We start from the raw sequence: 25,888 nt of genomic DNA, 5'->3' as shown, positions 1-25,888 counted from the left end.
GAGGCTGTTCCCGAACCGCATTCCCAGGGCGCCAGGTGGGTCATACCCATGTCCTTTCACAGTGTTTCCAGTGCCGAATGGTTCACACTCTTGTCCTTCCACGGTGTCCCCAGTGCTGGGCGGGTCACACCAACATCCTTTCACAGTGTCCCCAGTGCTGGGTGGGTCATGCCCACGTTCTTCCATGGTGTCCCCAGCGCTGGGTGGGTCACGCTCATGGGACCTCTTTGCCTTCCAAAGGCAGAAATTTATTGGAAACCTCTCATGGCTGATAAGAATGCTACAGGCTCTTTGTACTTGGAGACATGCTGTTAGAACTGATACAGTTACATAGGCTCCTTGATGCTGCACAGAGGGAGAGAATGGTAGCTCACTGCCATCTAGGGTGACCAGATTTTCCGATTTTATAGGGACAGTCCTGATTTTTGGGTGTTTTTCTTATATAGGCTCCTATTACCGCCCACCCCCTGTCCCGATTTTTCACATTTGCTGTCTGGTCACCCTACTGCCATCCTGCTCCACTCCCTGGGATCATTGCCTGGCACAGGCCAGCACCAGGGAGGGTGCATGGGACAGCAAAGAGTTGGCAAGGGCTCTGCATGTCCACAGCTTGCAATGGGGACTTTGGCACCACCTCGTGGTCACCTAAAGAGTCAGTGAGCTATTCCAAATGAAATGTGCACACAAGGCCCATCAGCCGATTTCCAGGGAAATCTCAATGTGGAAGAATCAATGACACATTGTTAAGTGCCCCACTGACTGCTCCAAGGATCATGCAGCAATAGGGCTGTTGGTACTGTGCTGAGATGCACAGTGGGCACTGCCAGGATAACAGTGTTGCTAACTCTCATGGCAATTGATGTTTTGTCTTAAAGCCCCAGCTTCTGGAGCCATGTGAATTTGTGAGACTCTCCGCTTTAATTTTGTTTAAAAGTATGTGCTCAGCCCTTGTGGCTGCAGAGCAAAGTTTGGAATGGAAGTCGCCCAACATTTAACACTTTTGAAATGTTGTGATTTGAAGCCACTCCTATGTTTTTGGGGCCTGGCTCATGATTTTTGAAGGGTGAGGGATGCCGTGCTGTGATAGGAGCTATGAGTAGTGAGCTGACAGGCACTACTGGTACTAGGAGAATGGGTGCTCAGATTAAAAAAACACATTCTCCCATGAACACTTCAGCCAACTCTTAACTAAGTAAAAAGAAAAGGAGGACTTGTGGCACCTTAGAGACTAACCAATTTATTTGAGCATGAGCTTTCGTGAGCTACAGCTCACTTCATCGGATGCATTCAGTGGAAAATACAGTGGGGAGATTTATATACATACAGAACATGAAACAATGGGTGTTACCATACAGACTGTAACCAGAGTGATCAGGTAAGGTGAGCTATTACCAGCGGCGGGTGGGAGGGGGGGTGGGAGGGGAACCTTTTGTAGTGATAATCAAGGTGGGCCATTTCCAGCAGTTGACAAGAACATCTGAGGAACAGGGGGGCGGGAATAAACATGGGGAAATAGTTTTACTTTGTGTAATGACCCATCCACTCCCGGTCTTTATTTAAGCCTAAGTTAATTGTATCCAGTTTGCAAATTAATTCCAATTCAGCAGTCTCTCATTGGAGTCTGTTTTTTTGTTGAAGAATTGCAACTTTTAGGTCTGTACTCAAGTGACCAGAGAGATTGAAGTGTTCTCCAACTGGTTTTTGAATGTCATAATTCTTGACGTCTGATTTGTGTCCATTTATTCTTTTACGTAGAGACCGTCCAGTTTGACCAATGTACATGGCAGAGGGGCATTGCTGGCACATGATGGCATATATCACATTGGTAGATGTGCAGGTGAACGAGCCTCTGATAGTGTGGCTGATGTGATTAGGCCCTGTGATGGTGTCCCCTGAATAGATATGTGGACACAGTTGGCAACGGTCTTTGTTGCAAGGATAGGTTCCTGGGTTAGTGGTTCTGTTGTGTGGTTGCTGGTGAGTATTTGCTTCAGGTTGGGGGGCTGTCTGTAACCAAGGACTGGCCTGTCTCCCAAGATCTGTGAGAGTGTTGGGTCATCCTTCAGGATAGGTTGTAGATCCTTGATGATGCGTTGGACAGGTTTTAGTTGGGGGCTGAAGGTGATGGCTAGTGGCGTTCTGTTATTTTCTTTGTTGGGCCTGTCCTGTAGTAGGTAACTTCTGGGTACTCTTCTGGCTCTGTCAATCTATTTCTTCACTTCAGCAGGTGGGTAGTGTAGTTGTAAGAATGCTTGATAAAGATCTTATAGGTGTTTGTTTCTGTCTGAGGGGTTGGAGCAAATGCAGCTGTATCGTAGAGCTTGGCTGTAGACAATGGATCGTGTGGTGTGGTCTGGCTGAAAGCTGGAGGCATGTAGGTCGGAACAGAGGTCAGTAGGTTTCCAATATAGGGTGGTGTTTATGTGACCATCGCTTATTAGCACCGTAGTGTCCAGGAAGTGGATCTCTTGTGTGGATTGGTCCAGGCTGAGGTTGATGGTGGGATGGAAATTGTTGAAATCATGGTGGAATTCCTCAAAGGCTTCTTTTCCATGGGTCCAGATGATGAAGATGTCATCAATGTAGCGCAAGTAGAGTAGGGGCGTTAGGGGATAAGAGCTGAGGAATCGTTGTTCTAAGTCAGCCATAAAAATGTTGGCATACTGTGTGGCCATGCGGGTACCCATAGCAGTGCCGCTGATTTGAAGGTATACATTGTCCCCAAATGTGAAATAATTATGGGTGAGGACAAAGTCACAAAGTTCAGCCACCAGGTTTTCCGTGACATTATCGGGGATACTGTTCCTGACGGCTTGTAGTCCATCTTTGTGTGGAATGTTGGTGTAGAGGCCATGTACATTGGTCAAACTGGACAGTCCCTATGTAAAAGAATAAATGGACACAAATCAGATGTCAAGAATTATAACATTCAAAAACCAGTCGGAGAACATTTCAATCTCTTTGGTCACTTGAGTACAGACCTAAAAGTTGCAATTCTTCAACAAAAAACCTTCAAAAACAGACTCCAACGAGAGACTGCTGAATTGGAATTAATTTGCAAACTGGATACAATTAACTTAGGCTTGAATAAAGACAGGGAGTGGATGGGTCATTACACAAAGTAAAACTATTTCCCCATGTTTAGTCGTCCCCCCCACCGCCCCACTGTTCCTCAGACGTTCTTGTCAACTGCTGGAAATGGCCCACCTTGATTATTACTACAAAAGGTCCCCCGCCCCCCGCCCCGCCCCGCTCTCCTGCTGGTAATAGCTCACCTTCCCTGATCACTCTCATTACAGTATGTATGGTAACACCCATTGTTTCATGTTCTCTGTGTATATAAATCTCCCCACTGTATTTTCCACTGAATTCATCCGATGAAGTGAGCTGTAGCTCACGAAAGCTTATGCTCAAATAAATTGGTTAGTCTCTAAGGTGCCACAAGTACTCCTTTTCTTTTTGCGGATACAGACTAACATGGCTGCTACTCTGAAACCTATCTTAACTAAGTGTCATTCAGACACAATCCACTGTGCTGAGCTACTTGACTTCATTCAGTATCTTTGCTATCTTGAGATCTGAGGTTCACGTGCACTGTAGGGGGGTTTTCTCTGGAAGGTAGTGAATCATAGAATTATAGAATAACAGGGTTGGAAGGGACCTCAGGAGGTCATCTAGTCCAACCCCTTGCTCAAAGCAGGACCAATCCCCAACTAAATCATCCCAACCAGGGCTTTGTCAAGCCTGACCTTAAAAATATCTAAGGAAGGAGATTCCACCACCTCCCTAGGTAACACATTCCAGTGTTTCACCACCCTTCTAGTGAAAATTTTTTTCCTAATATCCAACCTAAACCTCCCCCACTGCAACTGGAGACCATTACTCCTTGTTCTGTTATCTGGTACCACTGAGAACAGTCTAGATCCATCCTCTTTGGAACCCCCTTTCAGGTAGTTGAAAGCAGCTATCAAATCCCCCCTCATTCTTCTCTTCCGCAGACTAAACAATCCCAGTTCCCTCAGCCTCTCCTCATAAGTCATGTGTTCCAGCCCCCTAATCATTTTTGTTGTCCTCCGCTGGACGTTTTCTAATTTTTCCACATCCTTCTTGTAGTGTGGGGCCCAAAACTGGACACAGTACTCCAGAGGCCTCACCAATGTCGAATAGAGGGGAACGATCACATCCCTCGGTCTGCTGGCAATGCCCCTACTTAAACATCCCAAAATGCCGTTAGCCTTCTTGGCAACAAAGGCACACTGTTGACTCATATCCAGCTTTTCATCCACTGTAACCCCTAGGTCCTTTTCTGCAGAACTGCTGCCTGGCCATTCGGTCCCTAGTCTGTAGCGGTGCATTGGATTCTTCCATCCTAAGTGCAGGACTCTGCACTTGTCCTTGTTGAACCTCATCAGATTTCTTTTGGCCTAATCCTCTCATTTGTCTAGGTCCCTCTGTATCCTATCCCTACCCTCCAGCGTATCTATCTCTCCTCCCAGTTTAGTGTCATCTGCAAACTTGCTGAGGGTGCAATCCACACCATTCTCCAGATCAGTTATGAAGATCTTGAACAAAACCAGCCTGAGGACCGACCCTTGGGGTACTCCACTTGATAGCTGCTGCCAACTAGACATGGAGCCATTGATCACTACCCATTGAGCCCGGCAATCTAGCCAACTTTGTATCCACCTTATAGTGCATTCATCCAGCCCATACTTCTTTAACTTGCTGGCAAGAATACTGTGGGAGACCGTGTCAAAAGCTTTGCTAAAGTCAAGGAACAACACGTCCACTGCTTTCCCTTCATCCACAGAGCCAGTTATCTCATCATAGAAGGCAATTAGATTAGTCAGGCATGACTTTCCCTTGGTGAATCCATGCTGACTGTTCCTGATCACTTTCCTCTCCTCTAAGTGCTTCAGAATTGATTCCTTGAGGACCTACTCCATGATTTTTCCAGGGACTGAGGTGAGGCTGACTGGCCTGTAGTTCCCAGGATCCTCCTTCTTCTCTTTTTTAAAGATGGACTCTACATCAGCCTTTTTCCAGTCGTCCGGGACTTCCCCCGATCGCCATGAGTTTTCAAAGATAATGGCCAATGGCTCTGCAATCACATCCGCCAACTCCTTTAGCACTCTCGGATGCAACGCATCCGGCACCATGGATTTGTGTTCGTCCAGCTTTTCTAAATAGTCCCGAACCACTTCTTTCTCCACAGAGGGCTGGTCACCTCCTCCCCATGCTGTGCTGCCCAGTGCAGCAGTGTGGGAGCTGACCTTGTTCGTGAAGACAGAGGCAAAAAAAGCACTGAGTATATTAGCTTTTTCCACATCCTTTGTCACTAGGTTGCCTCCCTCCTTCAGTAAGGGGCCCACACTTTCCTTGACTTTCTTCTTGGTGCTAACATACCTGAAGAAACCCTTCTTGTTACTCTTAACATCTTTTGCTAGCCACAACTCCAGGTGTGATTTGGCCTTCCTGAATTCACTCCTGCATGCCTGAGCAATATTTTTATACTCTTCCCTGGTCATTTGTCCAATCTTCCACTTCTTGTAAGCTTCTTTTTTGTGTTCAAGATCAGCAAGGATTTCACTGTGAAGCCAAGCTGGTCGCCTGCCATATTTACTATTCTTTCTACACATCGGGATGGTTTGTCCCTGTAACCTCAATAAGGATTCTTTAAAATACAGCCAGCTCTCCTGGACTCCTTTCCCCCTCATGTTATTCTTCCAGTGGATCCTGCCCATCAGTTCCCTGAGGGACTCAAAGTCTGTTTTTCTGAAGTCCAGGGTCCGTATTCTGCTGCTCTCCTTTTTTCCCTGTGTCAGGATCCTGAACTCGACCATCTCATGGTCACTGCCTCCCAGGTTCCCATCCACTTTAGCTTCCCCTACTAATTCTTCCCGGTTTGTGAGCAGCAGGTCAAGAAGAGCTCTGCCCCTAGTTGGTTCCTCCAGCACTTGCACCAGGAAATTGTCCCCTACAGTTTCCAAAAACTTCCTGGATTGTCTGTGCACCGCTGTATTGCTCTCCCAGCAGATATCGGGGTGATTGAAGTCTCCCATAAGAACCAGGGCCTGCGATCTAGTAGCTTCTGAGAGTTGCCGGAAGAAAGCCTCGTCCACCTCATCCCCCTGGTCCGGTGGTCTATAGCAGACTCCCACCACGACATCACCCTTGTTGCTCACACTTCTAAACTTAATCCAGGTTTCAGAGTAACAGCCATGTTAGTCTGTATTCGCAAAAAGAAAAGGAGGCCTTGTGGCACCTTGGAGACTAACCAATTTATTTGAGCATGAGCTTTCGTGAGCTACAGCTCACTTCATCGGATGCATACCGTGGAAACTGCAGCAGACTTTATATACACACAGAGAATATGAAACAATACCTCCTCCCACCCCTCTGTCCTGCTGGTAATAGCTTATCTAAAGTGATCATCAAGTTGGGCCATTTCCAGCACAAATCCAGGTTTTCTCACCCTCCACCCCCGCACACACAAATTCACTCTCCTGCTGGTAATAGCCCATCCAAAGTGACAACTCTCTACACAATGTGGATGATAATCAAGTTGGGCCATTTCCTGCACAAATCCAGGTTCTCTCACCCCCTCACCCCCCTCCAAAAACACACACACACAAACTTACTATCCTGCTGGTAATAGCTCATCCAAAGTGACCACTCTCCCTGCAATGTGCATGGTAATCAAGGTCCAGCACAAATGGCCCACCTTGATTATCATGCACATTGCAGGGAGAGTGGTCACTTTGGATGAGCTATTACCAGCAGGATAGTGAGTTTGTGTGTGTGTTTTTTGGAGGGGGGTGAGTGGGTGAGAGAACCTGGATTTGTGCAGGAAATGGCCCAACTTGATTATCATGCACATTGTGTAGAGAGTTGTCACTTTGGATGGGCTATTACCAGCAGGAGAGTGAATTTGTGTGTGCGGGGGTGGAGGGTGAGAAAACCTGGATTTGAGCTGGAAATGGCCCAACTTGATGATCACTTTAGATAAGCTATTACCAGCAGGACAGAGGGGTGGGAGAAGGTATTGTTTCATATTCTCTGTGTGTATATAAAGTCTGCTGCAGTTTCCACGGTATGCATCCGATGAAGTGAGCTGTAGCTCACGAAAGCTCATGCTCAAATAAATTGGTTAGTCTCCAAGGTGCCACAAGTCCTCCTTTTCTTTTTGCAAACTTAATCCAGAGACTCTCAGGTTTTTCTGCAGTTTCATACCAGAGCTCTGAGCAGTCATACTGCTCCCTTACATACAGTGCAACTCCCCCACCTTTTCTGCCCTTCCTGTCCTTCCTGAACAGCTTATATCCGTCCATGACAGTACTCCAGTCATGTGAGTTATCCCACCAAGTCTCTGTTATTTCAATCACATCATAATTCCTTGACTGTGCCAGGACTTCCAGTTCTCCCTGCTTGTTTCCCGGGCTTCTTGCATTTGTGTATAGGCACTTGAGATAACTCACTGATCGTCCCTCTCTCTTAGTATGAGGCAGGACCCCTGCCCTCTCGCACGCTCCTCTTCATGCTTCCTCCCGGTATCCCACTTCCCCACTGACCTCAGGGCTTTGGTCTCCTTCCCCCCTAGTTTAAAGCCCTCCTCACTAGGTTAGCCAGCCTGCTTGCGAAGATGCTCTTCCCTCTCTTCGTGAGGTGGAGCCCATCTCTGCCTAGCACTCCTCCTTCTTGGAACACCATCCCATGGTCAAAGAATCCAAAGCCTTCTCTCCGACACCACCTGTGTAGCCATTCGTTGACTTCCACGATTCGACAGTCTCTACCCAGGCCTTTTCCTTCCACGGGGAGGATGGACGAGAAGACCACTTGCGCCTCAAACTCCTTTATCCTTCTTCCCAGAGCCACGTAGTCCTCAGTGATCCGCTCAAGGTCATTCTTGGCAGTATCATTGGTGCCCACGTGGAGAAGCAGGAAGGGATAGCGATCCGAGGGCTTGATGAGTCTCGGCAGTCTCTCCGTCACATCGTGAATCCTAGCTCCTGGCAAGCAGCAGACTTCTCGGTTTTCCCGGTTGGGGCAGCAGATAGATGACTCAGGCCCCCTGAGGAGAGAGACCCCGACCACCACCACCCACCTCCTTCTCTTGGGAGCGGTGGTCGTGGAACCCCCAACCCTAGCACAGTGCATCTCATGTCTTCCAATCGGCGGAGTCTCCTTCTGCTCCCTTCCCTCAGACGTATCATCTGGTCCACTCTCCGCATTAGTACCTGTGGAGAGAACATGAAAACGGTTACTTACCTGTATCTGCGTTGCTGGTACATGGACGCTCCCCTTTCTTCTTCTGGAGGTCACATGCTGCCAAATTTCTTCACCGTCCTCCTGTCCCCGCAGCGCAGCCTGCTCTGAATCTTCAGAACCTTGTGCCCGTAGAAGCATATCCTGACGTCTGTCCAGGAAATCTTCAGTTTCTCTTATGCAACGCAGGGTCGATACCTGTTGCTCCAGACCTTGAACTTTCTCTTCCAATATGGAGACCAGCTTGCACTTTGTACAGACAAAGTCGCTTCTGTCCTGTGGAAGAAAGACAAACATGGCACATCCAGTGCAAGTTATAATGGCCTCCAAGTATTTATTTACTGAGCTGAGGTTTCCAAAGCTACTTAAGGATATGAATCGCACGGGGCAGGAGGGAACTATAAATACTGGACCAAGCGTCCCTCCAGCCAGCCTGCACCTGCAGCAGCTTCCAGCTCCACACGTGTCCCTGCAGAGATGGCATGGGTGAGTCTCGGCATGGGTGAGTCTGGGAGCAAGACAGGAAATGTGCCACTCCACTCTCTGCACTGCTGTATGCACCTGCATGTCCGAGAAAGCTATGGTTTCCTCTCCTGGCACCTTGCTTTCCTAGGGTGTCTCTGACCCCTGCTATTTCTGCTCCCACTCCCTCAACCTCTCCCAGGAACAACACTTCCCATGCCACAGCCTTTGAGTGCCTGTGACAGCTGGTGCTCATGAGTGGAGCCTGGGGAGTTGGGGGGGCATATTGCTTTATAATCTTTGTACACGAGTGTGGAGTGCCGCAGGGCCCATTTGAAAAAATCCAAATCAATCAGTAACTTACTGTGTTTCCTGCCCTTCTAGGAAATAGCAGAGTGGCATCAAGTGGACAATGCAGCTACAGTAACTCCTTGCTTAATGTAGTTATGTTCCTGAAAAATGCTACTTTAAGTGAAACGATGCTAATCAAATTTCCCCATAAGAATTAATGTAAATAGAGGGGGGTTAGGTTCCAGGGAATTTTTTTTGGCCAGACAAAAGACTATCTATATATAGTATAAGTATAGTAGAAGTTTTAAACGAACAATTTGATACTGCACACAACAATGCTGATTGTGAAGCTGGGTGGAGGTGGTGGAGTCGCAGGGTGGGATGTTTCCCAGGGAATGCCTTGCTGCTAAATGATGAACTAGCACTTGGCTGACCCCTCCAGAGTGAACACATTGTTAATGTAGCCTCACACTCTACAAGACAGCAGGAATGGAGGGAGGAGATACAACAGGGCAGAGAGAGACACACACACCGTGTGTGTGTGACGAAGACAGACAGACAGACAGACAGAGACACGCCCCGTGTGTGAGATGCACATTGCCCTTTTAAGTTCGCTGACCCCACTCTAAGCCCTGGTCTACACTGGGCGGGGGGGTGTTGACCTAAGATACGCAACTTCAGCTACGCGAATAGCATAGCTGAAGTCGGCATATCTTAGGTCGACTTACCTGGCCGTGAGGACGGCGGTGAGCCGCTCCCCTGTTGAAGTGAAGACCTGCCCTAAGTACACTGCCTTTTTAAGTGGATCAGCAAGTTGAGACAGCAGCTGCTGCCAGCAAGCTCCCTCCATCCTGAGCCCTGTCCTGTCCTGGCCTCTGCACAGCAAGCAGGAGGCTCCCTGAGCAGCTCCCAGGCAGAGGGCAGGAGCAGCACAGGGCAGTGGGGGCGGGACAGCTGAACTGCCGTCAATTGGTAGCCTGCTGGGAAGCTGCTGCACAGGGAACTTAGGGGAGCTGATGGGGGGCTGCTGGTCCACCCTGGTTCCAAGCCCCCACTGGGCTGCTCTTCCTGCAAGCAGAGGACAAAGCAGGCGGCTGCCAAACAATTTTATAAGGGAGCATTGCACAACTTTAAACGAGCATGTTTCCTAATTGATCAGCAACGAAACAACGTTAACCGGGAGGACGTTAAGTGAGCAGTCCCTGTATTTAACTGGGGCTCACTGGGCAGGCTGTGTGCTCACACCCCTTGCTGTGCAGATGCACTCTGCTCCCCCCAGAGGTGGCCCTTTCTTCCAGCGAAGTCATGAACGGGGAACAGCCCCTCGCCTTGTGCACTGAGTTGCCCTGTAAGGCCAGTACCACTAACCGTTAATGTGCATCAACCTTTCCTGGCCTAACGAATGGCTCAGAGTAGGTGACCAGCTACAAGTGTGTGAGAGCGAAAACTAACCAGTAACTCACACAAAATGGGTCTCTCCTAGGGAGCAGTCTAGCGCAGGCAACGCTGCACTACTAGACAAACCACCCCTGCCAAGAAGGGACAGTCCCCGTTTGAGGGTTTCCCCTCCCTGGCCCTCAGGAAGCTCTCCTTAATTGGGGGAGAGCTGTCAGTTCCTGGCAGGAAGGCAGCGAGAAAGTGTCTGAGCCTGCTATGGTGAGATACATTCTCCTCTTACCGGAGAGAGGCCCCAGCATCAAGGTTTTCCTGCAGTTTGGGACATATGGGAGCCACCGTGCTGTACACGCTTTATTTGTATTCACACAGACAGCACTAAAAATGGAAACAGAAGCTCTGAACTATAATTAAACTGACAAGGAGGAGAACTCCATGGTAGCATTAAATACTAAGATACATGTGTTAGAAACCGCATTTAACAGTGGAAGGGAGAGAACACTTCAGCCAGCCTATAAACCATAAAACCAGAGCAGCTGTCACTGCCCCTGGTAGAATGCTGTCAGTTCCTTTGCAGGACAGGGATGTGTGCAGCAGTTATGCCAAATGCCATGACTTCCTCGTTTGTGGTTGTTATGGCTAGTGCTGTGTGTCATGGCTCATGCCAGACGTTTCTTGAGGGACACATGCTGGGCCGTTTGGTGGGGTTTTGCCTAATGCTCTCTGGTTCTGTCTATTGAGCTAGGTTTTTATCCCACACCTATCCTTGCAGTAGCTAAGCCCCTTTCTGGAAAATACAAACACAACCTGCTTTCCTGCAATAGTGATCCATAGATTCATAGATGCTAAGGTCAGAAGGGACCATTATGATCATCTAATCTGACCTCCTGCACAACGCAGGCCACAGAATTTCACCCACCCACTCCTGTGAAAAACCTCTCACCTATGTCTGAGCTATTGAAGTCCTCAAGGCGTGGTTTAAAGACTTCAAGGAGCAGAGAATGCTCCAGCAAGTGACCCATGCCCCATGCTACAGAGGAAGGCGAAAAACCTCCAGGGCCTCTTCCAATCTGCCCTGGAGGAAAATTCCTTCCTGACCCCAAATATGGCAATCAGCTGAACCCTGAGCATATGGGCAAGATTCACCAGCCAGATACTACAGAAAATTCTTTCCTGGGTATCTCAGATCCCACCCCATCACAGGCCATTAGGCCTATTTACCATGAATATTTAATTACCAAAACCACGTTACCGCATCATACCATCTCCTCCGATGATGCACTTTGCTCCATAAGGGTAACATTTATCCTTAATCTGCAGTTTGGACTATGCCCAGGTGCCTTCTCAACACCAGGCTCTGAAAGCCAGCACCTAGTTCCAGGCCATGCTGCTGAGAGCCAGGGCAATGCAGAAGAGTTACTCACTGTACGGCCTTGCCAACTCCCTCTACAGGCTCTGCTTTCAACAACTTGTTCCTGATGCTGTTCGCTTTTGTTCTGGGTTAAAAAATTTTCACTGTTCTTGGGCCTTGAAGCACTAGTGTACCCTGTGGATTTGTCCAGTTGGTGAGTCTGGTGTGACTTCGGTGGAGCTGGGTCAGTTGTGATTCTCAGCTCCTTGAAGGGAGGGTTTGTATTTTTAGTGTCACTCCATCTCTTCCTTTTTTCAGCTGCCCAGCACCTCCTGCTCCTCACCTGCCTGCTGGCCCTGTCAGCCACAGTTCTCACCCTGGCCATAGGAAACCTGAATATCTTCAATGGACCTTCAGATAAATTCTGAACTTCAGCCCAGGGGATCCTGTGCCTGGTATGCAATTTATCTCTGCTGTCCTTAAACACTGGTCTTTTGAGTTCCTGGAGTCCCAGACCCTCCACACAGACAGAACAGGAGCAAGAGGGACAAGATGTTATTGTGTTAGAGAGAGACAAACCAGGTCAGATCCAGTAAGAACCTCTACAGATCTTCATCCCAACTCATATCAAACCCAAGCAGTTTGAGATTTGGAAGTTCAGACCATTTCTTCATTCTGCATTCTCTGGTTTCATAAAATCATAGGGTTGGAAGGGACCTCGGGAGATCATCTTGTCCAACCCCCTTCTCAAAGCAGGACCAATCCCCAATTTTTGCTCCAGATCCCTAAATGGCCCTCTCAAGGATTGAACTCAAAACCCTGGGTTTAGCAGGCCAATGCTCAGACCACTGAGCTATCCCTCTCCTCAATTTCAGCCAGGAAGGATGCAAAAATTCCATGAGAGCTTTGTTCTCTGTATTTCTGGGCCATCCAATACCAGGAAGTACCCAAAATCTTTGTGAAAGGAGCTAATAATTTCATGAGTCTTCAGCCCACTTTCAGAGAAACGATGCATAAGATACCCAACCAAAGTGCCCTGCTTTCTGTGGGTCACCCAGCACAAATCATACTGAGGACCGGGCATTAACAATGCCACAGCTAAGAGACCCTCTGCTGGGAACTTTCCTTTCTGGAACCCAATGTTAGAGCTACCTCTGAAGTGGGAGCAGGGCAATCACCTGTCTACCTGCCACCTACCAGCCTGAGGGAACCAATTTTCAAATCTGCCTGTGAGATTTGGATGCCCAATTCTCAAAATTCATGGGACCTGCTGCCCAAATTCCTGGGGGACCCTGCCGATCTCAGACTCCATACACAGCAGAGCAGGTGGGAAGGAAATTCCGACATTTTGGAAATCCCTTTCATCCCAAATGAGAATGAAAAGTCCGAATTTTAAATTTCCTCTAAACCCCCAAAGTCATAATATAAAACTAGGTAATGAAATGACGAGGTAGCCTAGGCCGGTAGCAATGTAATTACAGCATCTTCCGTGGCCACACCTTGCATTCCTCCTGCCTTGTGCACAGCCACCAAAGCAGCAACCACTGGACAGCCAGCGAACTTTTTGCCATTTTGATGACTTTCTCTGCCCTGTGCTGGTTGGCCATTTGCTCCAACCCCTCCCTCACAATCTCTTCCCCTCAGCATCACTCCACACCTGCCCGTCTGACCTCTGCTCCCCGGCCCAGGGCGCCTAATCCCTTTTCTCTTCACTTCTCTTTCCATTAACTGAGCCCCTCTGAACTAAATTCATCCGCACAAAACTGTGGCACTCCCATGGTGTTTGCTGCCATCCCATTGTGCCCTCTGCTCGTGGTGGTGTGTTCTACACCTTCCCCCGCGCTGGGTCTGGCAGGTCTGTCTGGATAGTCAGCTTTTTGGGCAGGGACCATCTGCTACTCTGTGTACAGTCCGTACAGCTTGGCTTGGCCTTAGGCACTACAGCAATGATATAATTAATAAATCACTCCAGGTTCCAGCTCTCCAGACTAGTGCACAATGGTGAAGTCCACACACCTTCTGGCATGAATCACTGATACCCCAAACAACTCCACCGGATTCCCACTCATTTCAGGGGGCAGTTCAAAAAGCAACCCCCATATTTTTGAAATCCTCCATGGATTTTCCTTGATCCCATCCTAGAAATGTTCTCTATTTCCCTTCCGGTCTCCCTTCTTCTCCACCAGCACCCTGCTCCACCCTTCACTGGTGGAAGAGTTTTCTTCTCTTTGCCACCTGAGGCCTGGATCAGCCACCCCAACTCTGTAGATCATCAGCTCTCCAGCCATTGCTTTTCTTCCCTCTTGCTGTCATTCCCATTATTTCTTCCCATCTTGCTGTTATTTAGCATTTGATTCTGTAAAGCATTTGGAAACAGAATTTGTCTCAAAGATGCTAAACTGGGAAAATAAAGCCCCCCTTCCCTTGGACAGTTTGGGACTATGATGATGATGCTCACCTGACCCTGAAGTGTGTGTGGGGGGGGGGGGGCAAAGCCAAGAGGGAAGAAAGAACATGATAAAGGGAAGAGATGTTTGCCATGCTCTTCCCCTCTCTTCCACCTCCATCTACAGACATCATCACCAAGCAACTGAAGCGTTGATCAACGGGGAGAGCCTGGCTGAAGGTTGACCAGCCAGCCTGTGGTGAGAAGCTTCTAAATTTGTAAGGACATTGAAAGTGTTGAGATCGGCTTCAAATGCGTTTTGCTTTTATTTCATTTGACCAATCTGACTTCTTGTGCTTTGACTTATAATCACTTAAAATCTATCGTTTGTAGTTAATACATTTGTTTGTTTAGTCTATCTGAAGCCATGCATTTGGTTTGAAGCATGTCAGAGACTCCCCTTGGGATAACAAGCTTGTTGCATATCAATTTCTTTGTTAAATTGATGAACTCATATAAGCTTGCAGCGTCCAGCAGGCATAACTGGACATTGCAAGATGGAGGTTCCTAGGGTTGTGTCTGGGACCAGAGATATTGGCTAGTGTCATTCAGTTGCATGATCCAAGCAGCTTACATGCCAGAGGCTGTGCATGAACAGCCCAGGAGTGGGGGTTCTCACAGCAGAGCAGGGTAAGGCTGGCTCCCAGAGTCAAGGATTGGAGTGACCTAGCAGATCTCCAGTCCAGATAACATTAGGGGAATATCACAGTCCAGAGAAGAGCAACAAAAATGATGAACGATCTGGAAAACATGACCTATGAGGGAAGATTGAAAAAATTGGATTTGTTTAGTCTGGAAAAGAGAAGACTGGGGGAGTATGGGGTGGAGGGGGGGCATGATATCAGTTTTCAATTACATAAGGAGGAGGGAGTAAATTTGTTCTTGTTAATCTCTCGGGATAGGACAAGAAGCAACGGGCTTAAACTGCAACAAGGAAGTTTAGGTTGGACATTAGGAAAAAATTCCTAGTGGTCAGGGTGGTTAAGTGCTGGAATAAATTGCCTAGGGAGGTTGTGGAATCTCCATCATTGGAGGTTTTTAAGAGCAGGTTGGACAAACACCTGTCAGGGATGGTCTAGATAATACTAGATGACGTCTCGAGGTCCCTTCCAGCCCTACAATTCTATAGGTCATAGCAGAGGCATCTTTGTGGCAGCCTAGGGGACAGGATCCTGGTGTGCTGACTGAACCAGTACCGTTGTCATGGTTATCCATGTGTTAGTGTCTCTATAACTCCTATGGGGCGCTAGTACCGGGCCTTCACAGCCATAAACCTGGCTGAGCACCTTTGCTACTGAACTGAGCCCGTAGCCTGTCTTTATGAAGAACATCGAGGTGTGCTGAATCAGCATGCTGCACCCTCTGCTTGCCCAGCTTCTCTGCAATGCACCTCCCATCCAGACACCAGCCTCATCACAAGCTAAGGTAAGGGAGCTTTCTGGGGGAGCCCTGGGTTAAAGTATTGGCAGTTCTTCACTGCAGAGCAGTCTCCTCTTCTTAGCCTGGCATGCTATGAAACATCTGTCAGCTGGTGAGGCCTAACAGCACCTGGTAAAACGCAGCCACCATGTGCCAATGACCAGGGTGAGTGTGGATGGAGGACGGAACACTAGAGAGCAATACACGTGGCATATTCCGGGTGTGATTCACCATCCTGTTAGTCCAGGGCTGAGAGAAATGGAATCGCACACCATCCACCTGGAGAGGGGCAGTGAATAGTGCTTAACATGGGACACTGCTTAATAACACAGCACTGGATAGGCTGCCAGCTGGCGCCTTGAAGTCAAGACTATTATGGGGAACCCACCATGCCTTTCCTGACTGCTGTACAACCCTATACATACACCTGCCCCACCCCACACGTAATGTCTGCCCAGTTTGTGACCATGTCAGTGGTGAATGAGGAGAGGGGACAGAGGGCTGGGGAGAAGTACAGTGTGGTTGAAATTAGGGCTGTCAAACAATTAAAAATAGTAATCGTGTTTATTTGCACTGTGAAACAAGAACAGAATACACAAAGTGAACTTTATTATATACATTTTGGGATGTTTTTCTACGTTTTCAAATATATTAATTCTAATTACAAGACAGAATACAAAGTGTACAGTGCTCACTTTCTTTTATTATTTTTGATTACAAATATTTGCACTGTAAAAAAGATAAAAGAATGTTTAGCATATCTGGCACCTAAATATCTTGCAACACCAGCTACAACAGCGCATGTGAACTCCTGTTCTCACTTTCAGGTGACATTGTAAATAAGAAGAGGGCAGTCTTATCTCCCATAAGTGTAAACAAACTTGTCTTAGCAATTGGCTGAACAAGAAATAGGACTGAGTGGACTTGTGGGCTCTAGAGTTTTACATTGTTTTGTTTTTTGAGTGCAGGTATGTACAAAAAAAATTCTACATTTGTAAGTTGCACTTTCATGATAAAGAGATTGCACGACAGTACTTGTATGAGATAAACTGAAAAATACTATTGCTTTCATTTCTTTTTTATAGTGAAAATATTTGTAATAAAAAATAATGGAAAGGGGGCAGTGTACACTTTGTATTCTGTGTTGTAACTGAAGTCAACATATTTGAAAATGTAGAAAAACATCCACAATATTTATAATAGATGCAGGTTGGTATTCTGTTGTTTAACAGCGGGATTAAAACAGCGATTAATCATGATTAATTTTTTAATCAAGTTAATTTGTTTTGAGTGAATCTCTTGAGTAGACTGCGATTAATTGACAGCCCTAATTGAAATACAAAACGTTGCTGTGCTGTATGTGGGAAGGGTTCAGGCCTGGACCCATAAAAGGATGTGGGCGTTGCAACAGCATCACACTGCTTACCTGTTAGGTGCCTAGCAAATCACTGGCACACACTGCGATCCATGAGCCTGCGGTAGGTGCCCAGGTTCCCTGTACGCTGCCGGGGGTGAGATGGGCTCCTGAGAAAGGGAGCATGCTAGGTGGGAAGCTGCCTAAACTAGCCAATGGGAGAAGCTGCCCCGACGGGGTGCTGGGCCCCATCTCTCTCTCAGAGATAGATATGGAAGGCCAGGCTGCAGTGAGGTACCCAGCTCTGCTAGTGAGTCTCAGCTGAGAAACAGCTCCAGAAGGTGGGTGCCTCTTGCAAGAAGCTGGTGGGAGGGCAGAGGAAGACACCCTCCCTTGTAAGACTTGGCCCAGTGATTAGTGAACTCACCCAGCCTGCGAGTGGGTTCCGGGTCCAGTCCCTCCTGCCTGATGAGAAGGGGAGTCCCTCACCATGGGGTTGTGGGGCTCCCTCCTGGAGAAACTGCTCCATGTTGGCTAAATAATGAAAGCATTGGGGTGGGGTGGGGTGGTGAAGGAGCACATGAGCATGAGAATGATGCTGCAGCCTGGTGAGAGAGCGAGGACCCTGCTCCAATGGCTCTGAGCATGACCACCAGATCGGGCCCAGCAGGCAAGCACCTCTGCTCCCCCAAGGTGTGACTCACTCTGGGGCTTAGCTGGGTGACAGGCATCCAGACCCCTAGATGGAGGAAGCAGAGCACAAGTCCAGAGGCAGAAATGGAGACACTTGGGAAACAGCCCAAGCTGGTGTTCTGAGAGCTGGCTCTGCCCTCGGGCTGCAGCGGTGCAGGCAGGGATCCAAGCACCGTGTCTCCAGCAAGGCCCGTTTCTGGTGGCTCAGGGGGGACACTATGTACTGTGGGTTCCCCCCACAGGACGGTCTGGCTTCTGCTAGCTCCACATACAGCTTCTCACTCAACGCAGGTGGTGCCTCCTCCTGGCTGCTCTGGGGAATAGCTCGCTTCCAGATCCGACACATCCCCTTGTGGTCTCCCATTGTCTCCCCTCACTGCAACCCCTCTCCCGCGCCAGGAGCTGCAGCTTCCTCTTGGTGACTCAGCCCACTATGGGGTGTCCCCTCTGGGGTACAGAGTCTCACTGGACCCGCTATCCAGGCAGACCCACTCTGCCAGTGGCTGATAGGGGCCCTGGGCTCGCCCACTACGCCATATCCAGCCCAGGGACCCTACAAGATGCAGCCAAGGTCTGCTCAGTCCCCAAACCTGCTGCTTTCTCCCTGGGCTGCTTCCTACCCACCTCTCACAGGCTTCCCGAGTCCACCCTTCCTGTAGGGCCAAGCCCCCAGGGGTCTTGCTCTTTCCCTGGCTTCCCCCCGTTCCCACCCCTAACAAGAGGGGTGACTGCAGCCTTCCTCCCTGCAGCCAGTTCTGGAGCCAGCTTCCTGGCTATTCTAGCCCAGCCTGCACCAGCTCCATCACCCAGTCAGGGGTTGCTTCTCCAGCCTGAGCCCCCCATGTGGGGCCAATCTCCCTAATTGGCCCTTTCTCCTCCCAAAGGCCTGATCGGAGGGGACTGGTCACACAATGGGGCTAACAACAAGAGAATACCCATGATGGACCCAAAACTGCCTGACTCCCATTCGTTTTAATGGGATTTGGGTGTCTAAATCCCTGTGGCTACACTGAAAGTCTCAGCCATGGTTCCCAAACACCCCAGAGGCTGGAATTCATTTGCATAAAGTGTTCATCAAACAATTAAAAATAAACCAATTAGGAAAAATCAGTGTCTGTGAACAGTTTGGGCCAGCCTGATCCCCTTAGCTTCTTACCCTGGGCCTGGCCCCGCTGGCGTCACTGGAGCTATTCAAGGAGTCAGGCACTAGTCACCATGAGCCAGGGGATCAGAACCTAGTCTCCTGGAACCAAATCCATCCACTGAGCTGTTTGTTACAAACCGGTCGCCCAGCCCAAGGCCTGCATTCTGTCATGCCAAAACCTAGAGACAGTAACTTTTAACATGGAATCCTTCTCATTGGCACACACCTTAGCACAAACACACCTCGTGCACACACACACCCTACAAGTACAAACATACACACATGCATGTTCCTGTTACAAGAGGTTCCCCCCACAAGTAATTCCCATCAGCCATATTTATTGAGAACTTTGTGGAGCGATAAAAATATTTCCACTAGAGCTGTAAGATTTTATAAACCTATATTCTTTATATACTTTAATAAATGCCTCTCTGACAATCATGCAAAGATAGGTATTTCTGTAAGAAAACAGCTCGATAAAAAAGGAAATGGAAAGCACTAATCCGTCCGGTGAGGCTCTCCTGCCCTGGACAGCTGCCTGGTCCCTCACACAGCCAGGGAGAAGACACCCTCTGGCTTTTTGGTCTATTCAGGAATGCAAATCACTCATGACGTGGTACAGTTTTCCCACAATGCCCTGCTTCTATCAGATGAGCCAGACCTGTCTCCTCAGAGTGTGGAATGACCTACAGGCCTCTCCCCTCTGCTCAGCACAGGTCGTGTCTTAGAAAAAGCTGCTTTGACTCATACTGACTACACCGAAGGGCGGCAGGGAGATAGCTTCCTTTCCTCCTATTCCTGTCCAGCACACCTGGAGAGACACTGCGTCAGCTGCGTCTCAGAAGTGCTGTGGCCAGGGGGCTGACTGGCAACTGCCCACAGCTCTGCATGTAGCCTGCGATGGGGGAGCGGAAAATGGTGTTGAACCAGAATGTGCAAAAGCAGCCAGAATTTGGAGACAAATACACATCACTGAGTGAAAAGCAAACTGTGCAAAAGGCAGAAGAGATGGGGGCAGCCCAGCACTCAGACCTGAGCTTGGATTCTGACCACCCGTCGTGGGAGGGATGGGATCTGGGTGGGCGGTGAGCTTATCTGCACAAATACACACACCAGTGGCAGGAAGCTTCTCTGTTGCACCCTGCCCTGCACAGGAGCAGGAAGCCTAGCACGCGGGCTGCAAGCTTCAGTGGCACCAAGGCCGGGAGCAGGGACATGGCTGTTTGTGGAAAGCAGGCCACCTACTCGAACTTCCCAGCAGAACTCAGCTATTTTCCTAATGGTGGCAGTAAGGGAAATGAAGCCCAGTTAGACCTAGGAAACTGCCCTGACTTCCCATGAATGATGCCTTCAAAGAACCTCAGCTAGGTCTGGCAACCTACTAAGAAGCAGATGTGTAGCCGTCACTTTGGGGGGAAGGTTCTTGCCCTCGCTTATTAAGACCTTTACATACAAACAGGACCACTGGTGCTTAGGCATCTGTGGGCTGCTTCTTGTTTCCCAGATTCTTCTGTGTGTGACATCACAGTGGTTGCTATGGAGATTATCATGATGTCACAGAGGGTTCTGACAACTTCTGGGGAATAAACACCAATGAGCCTGCTTTCATGCAAATGTCCCTTGTAGGAGACATAGCATGGAGGTGACTTCTAGAGCAGCCGGACTCTGCAGAGTGTTATTCAGAGCTCTCAGTTAGGCTGTATGGGGAAGGAATGGGCTTGCACTGTACAGCCTCTGGTTGGTGCAGCCGCATTTTCTATGTTCCTCAACGGCTCCTCTGCTGACAGGGAGGAGCTAAGTGAGGTCAGCTGTGCTGTGGCAGATGCGATGACCTCAGTGGGCTCAACTTGTGAGCTACAAAACCAGAAAGGGACTATTGCCACCTGGAGTCTGATTGTTCAAACCCAGGACTGCCTCCAGCTGGGCACTCTCACTGGGGTAACGACACTGTGGGAAGCATGGGAATTGCTATTGCAGGATGCTGCTTAGGACTGATGCTCACTCGGGTGGAACTTTGTTGCTGAAAACGGCTAGTGGGAAGGGATCACCGGTCTGAGCCAAGCTGCTCAGAAATCACACAACGCTTGAGAAAAAGTTCAGGAAAGCCTTCCCCATTGGTCGCTGAACATTTGTTTCAATAGATATTTTTGATGGAGCTTTAAATTTCAGACAGCGAAAGACATCCCTATGGGGTGAGAGCTAATTAATACACTGGCATTTCAAAAGAGCTGATTGTCCTAGTACCTGAGCACCAGACACAAGAAGCTGAAGAATTCCCCTCTATTTGACACTGGTGAGGCTATATCTGGAGGCCTGCATCCAGTTTTGGGCCTCCCACTACAGAAGGGATGTGGACAAATTGGAGAGAGTCCAGCGGAGGGCAATGAAAATGATTAGGGGGCTGGGGCACATGTCTTATGAGGGGAGGCTGAGGGAACTGGGCTTGTTTAGTCTGCAGAAGAGAAGAGTGTGGGGGGATTTGATAGCAGCCTTCAACTACCTGAAAACTACCGGAAAAATCATGGAGCAGGTCCTCAAAGAATCAATCCTGAAGCACTTACATGAGAGGAAAGTGATCAGGAACAGTCAGCATGGATTCACCAAGGGAAGGTCATGCCTGACTAATCTAATCACCTTCTATGATGAGATTACTGGTTCTGTGGATGAAGGGAAAGCAGTGGATGTATTGTATCTTGACTTTAGCAAAGCTTTTGACATGGTCTCCCACAGTATTCTTGTCAGCAAGTTAAAGAAGTATGGGCTGGAAGAATGCACTATAAGGTGGGTAGAAAGTTGGCTAGATTGTCGGGCTCAACGGGTAGTGATCAATGGCTCCATGTCTAGTTGGCAGCCGGTGTCAAGTGGAGTGCCCCAGGGGTTGGTCCTGGGGCCAGTTTTGTTCAATATCTTCGTAAATGATCTGGAGGATGGTGAGGATTGCACTCTCAGCAAATTTGCGGATGATACTAAACTGGGAGGAGTGGTAGACACGCTGGAGGGCAGGGATAGGATACAGAGGGACCTAGACAAATTGGAGGATTGGGCCAAAAGAAATCTGATGAGGTTCAATAAGGATAAGTGCAGGGTCCTGCACTTAGGACGGAAGAATCCAATGCACAGCTACAGACTAGGGACCGAATGGCTCGGCAGCAGTTCTGCGGAAAAGGACCTAGGGGTGACAGTGGACGAGAAGCTGGATATGAGCCAGCAGTGTGCCCTTGTTGCCAAGAAGGCCAATGGCATTTTGGGATGTATAAGTAGGGGCATTGCCAGCAGATCGAGGGACGTGATCATCCCCCTCTATTCGACATTGGTGAGGCCTCATCTGGAGTACTGTGTCCAGTTTTGGGCCCCACACTACAAGAAGGATGTGGATAAATTGGAGAGAGTCCAGCGAAGGGCAACAAAAATGATTAGGGGTCTGGAACACATGACTTATGAGGAGAGGCTGAGGGAACTGGGATTGTTTAGTCTGCAGAAGAGAAGAATGAGGGGGGATTTGATAGCTGCTTTCAACTACCTGAGAGGTGGTTCCAGAGAGGATGGTTCTAGACTATTCTCAGTGGTGGAAGAGGACAGGACAAGGAGTAATGGTCTCAAGTTGCAGTGGGGGAGGTTTAGGTTGGATATTAGGAAAAACTCTTTCACTAGGAGGGTGGTGAAACACTGGAATGCGTTGCCTAGGGAGGTGGTGGAATCTCCTTCCTTAGAAGTTTTTAAGGTCAGGCTTGACAAAGCCCTGGCTGGGATGATTTAATTGGGTATGGGTCCTGCTTTTGAGCAGGGGGTTGGACTAGATGACCTCCTGAGGTCCCTTCCAACCCTGATATTCTATGATTCTATGATTCTATGATACCTGAAGGGGGGTTCCAAAGAGGACGGAGCTCGGCTGTTCTCAGTGGTGGCAGATGACAGAACAAGGAGCAATGGTCTCAAGTTGCAGTGGGGGAGGTTTAGGCTGGATATTAGGAAAAACAATTTCACTGGGAGGATGGTGAAGCACTGGAACGGGTTACCTAGGGAGGTGGTGGAACCTCCATCCTTAGAGGTTTTTAAGGCCTGGCTTGACAAAGCCCTGGCTGGGATGATTTAGTGGGCTTGGTCTTGCTCTGAGCAGGGGATTGGACTAGATGACCTCCTGAGGTCTCTTCCAACCCTAATCTTCTATGATTCTAAGTAGGCTCCTCCCAAGGGAGGACCCCAAACTCTTTGGTAAAGAGATGCTGAACCAGAGACAGCAGCTGGTGCAGGGCCTGTGCATGGAGATTGACGTGACACAGGGACACCCACAAGAATCACCCATCTTTCTCCAGATGGCATTGGTCACCATCTGACAGAGGCAGGATTCAGAGAAAGTGATGGAACACCTCAAGGAACTGGACTGCGCCCCAAAGTGACACAACCCAAACGGTGGAAGCTTCTCAGAATTTATCCAAACTATCTTGAACCTAGTGAGTCTGCAAAGTTGGGCTGGACGACACAAGAACCAGCTTCCTCAGGACATTTCTGGTCTTCTTTGCTTTGCTGGGCTGGAGATGCTGTCAGGACAATGATCCTCTCCATTCTTCAACACCTCTGTTTTGGGGCAGAATGCAGGCAGCCTAGCAAGCGTGGGAAGCCCTGGAAAGGTTTTGTTCAAGTTTTGGGCAAAGGTTCAAGTCAGTCTATTTTATTCAAACTGGTTTCTCCATCTGTGGTGCCCCAGAAGGATAGAAATACCAACTGTCTGAATGAGGAATGCTCTCCGGGCACAACCAGAGAAGTCAGTTGTAGGGGGAAGAAGCTCCAAGAGGACAATTGAGCAGGTCTTTAATCTGGATTGAGGCAAACAAAGGGGTTTTCCATTGCATTTGTGAGTGATATTTAGTAGGAGACTTTGCGAGACAATGCAGAAGACACTGGGAGTAGAGGTCTGGGTGCGGATAGAAGAAAGCTGCTTCTGTCCTTGAAATGGTTTGGCCGGTCTCCAGGCCCCACCTTGTTGCCAGAGCTGGCTGGGAGGGTGAGCTCACCCAGGTCTTGGTTCCTGTTCTTTGCAACGATGTTGGGAAATCCACTCTGGACATTGTGAGTCTGTGGCCTCACCCACCAGTTTGCTACAGTCATGCTCCTTGCAAGGTGGAGTCCGTGATCAGCAAGGGGGGTTATAGGGAGCTGTCAGCTGCTGTGTCCCCGGACTGGTGTGCAGCACACTGCAGGATGGGAGACTGGAAACGGGGCCTTAGATTCCAGCATGGCCAATGGAGGTTCATCGAGACTCTCCCAACAAGGCAAGGACACTGGCTGAAACAGGGCACAGAAGGGCAACTTGCCTGGCCAGGGGATTTCTGGGAGGGCCTAGCGTCAGGGATCTCCTTGTGCACTGCCATGTACAACTCACAATGAAATGCTGCCTTCCTGCCCCCATCACCCAGCTCACAGGAGAGAGGAGGGGCCCTGCAACATCTGTGTGCACATGCCAGGAGGGGACCTGATGCCTGCTGTACGTGTGCGTAGGCACCTGTGCCAGGCTAGGGCCCTGCAGTGTGTGTGTGCGTGTGTGAGCAGTGCAGCACCAGCCCTGTGCTCGCACACACAGCGCTGCTCCCATCACTAGGCCAGGTGTGCCTGTCCGTCTCTCACTGCCCTGCTGGGGGAGTGGCTGGTGTGGGAGATGCTGCCTGGCCACACCAGGATTAGTAGAGCAGACGGGGGGCACTGGAGGATCCTGATGTCCAGTCCCTCGAGGAAGCATATTCCTGAGCATATTTACCACCATGGGACATGGGTTCTGTGGCACTAGGACTGTTTCTATCTTCTCTGCTCCTCTCCCACCGGTGCCACGAGGCCACACTCTTCTCTGAGTGCCACGCATGGAGCCCACTGGCCTCACTAGCGTAGCACATGTAGGAGAGAACAGAATGTGGGTAAGACCTGAGTAGGTTCCTGAGGGTGGCTCTCAGCTGGTGGCCAGGAGGGAGGGGGCCCACAGAGGCTACAGGCGCCCAGCAAGTGGTGTGACTGTGGCTTGGGGACACAGACCCGCACTAGTTTTAATATAGTGAGGGCGGGCTGCAAGTAGTGAAGCTAACTGGAGTATGGACCCAGCATCCTGGGAGAGTTTTACGTGGGTGGCTCGTCCATGTCGAAGCCTGTGCTGCTGTCGTTACCCACGCTAGCTAGATGGACGCTAACGGGGGCATGCAACGTCTGCTACAACCCCCCTTCACTTGCTGTGTCGACATCCCATACATCCGCTCTGCCTGGGCAGGGCCCTGGGGGAGCAGCTCATGCTTTGCTGGGAGCAGAGCAGAGCTCCCTGCAGCATAAGCTGCCAGGCCACAGGCTGCCTTGGGGACTGAGAGTTTTGCTCTGGAACCACTGCAAAATGCTGACTTCACTGGCTCCTCATATTGTTGGGGAGCAGCCTGGGCACACGGCCATGGCCACTGCGCTGCACCAATCAGCCACGTCCCAGGCCTGCACCTGCCGCACGAGGCCTGCTCTGGGGCCCAACTGTGAAGGAGCCTTGAGGGGAAAATATGTGAAACTCAGCACTGGGGTGGGGGGGGAGGGGGGGGGCTGTAGACAGACATGCGGCTCTGCACACATTCAACATGAGGGAAGCAGCCCAGTGGCTGGGCCTGACTCAGTCAGACCATGGGGAAGACTGCCTGCAGCCGCAGGTGGGCAAGGCTGGGTTTGCAGGAGCCTTGCCAAGGAAGCCGGCTGAGTCCAAGCCAGGGTAGGCATGGGGAGGGTGGCAGCAGAAGCTTTGGTGCGGGTCAGCCTTTATTTCCTGTAGGTCGCTGAGGAAAGCGCAGCGAGGGTCCATAATAAGGCGTATTGCGTCAGCTGAAGGTGCTAGGTGCATTGTTGGTATTGAGTAGCATAGCTGGCTTTGATGGCTGGGCTTTGATGTAAACATTTCTGGTCTAAGTGGGGCGGGAGCTGGAGAGGAATGAGGTGGCTAGTGGGAGTCCTTCATCTGTCTCTGGATCTTCTGCAGCATCTCCTGCATCCGCCGCAACTGAAATGGAATAAGAAAGCATGTGAGGGCCAGCTCCCCGCCACCCATTGCTTGGGCAT

General features: G+C 49.5%; 1 protein-coding gene and 1 long non-coding RNA gene across 4 annotated transcripts in view; one reads left to right on the top strand and one right to left on the bottom strand.

Moving 5' to 3' along the window:
* Positions 1 to 8,504: 8,504 nt before the first annotated feature.
* Positions 8,505 to 14,491, top strand: LOC311532305. The gene is made up of 3 exons (XR_014714364.1): positions 8,505 to 8,751; positions 12,083 to 12,219; positions 14,338 to 14,491. It is a non-coding gene; the product is annotated as an uncharacterized lncRNA (long non-coding RNA).
* An 11,164-nt stretch (positions 14,492 to 25,655) lies between these two features.
* The window catches only part of SEPTIN4 (septin 4), a 70,856-nt gene continuing 70,623 nt past the window's right edge, over positions 25,656 to 25,888 (bottom strand). For all 3 annotated transcript variants that reach the window (XM_084650873.1, XM_084650875.1, XM_084650872.1), the window contains exon 12: positions 25,656 to 25,829. In XM_084650873.1, the coding sequence (XP_084506999.1) occupies positions 25,770 to 25,829 (60 nt within the window). In that variant the 3' untranslated portion in view covers positions 25,656 to 25,769. The remainder of the gene's footprint in view (positions 25,830 to 25,888) is intronic.

The sequence above is a fragment of the Lepidochelys olivacea genome (assembly GCF_965140295.1).
Source record: "Lepidochelys olivacea isolate rLepOli2 genome assembly, chromosome: 17".
Taxonomy (NCBI): domain Eukaryota; kingdom Metazoa; phylum Chordata; order Testudines; family Cheloniidae; genus Lepidochelys; species Lepidochelys olivacea.
Note: the sequence above shows the minus strand (reverse complement) of the source record. Positions and strands in the feature narration are given on the sequence as shown.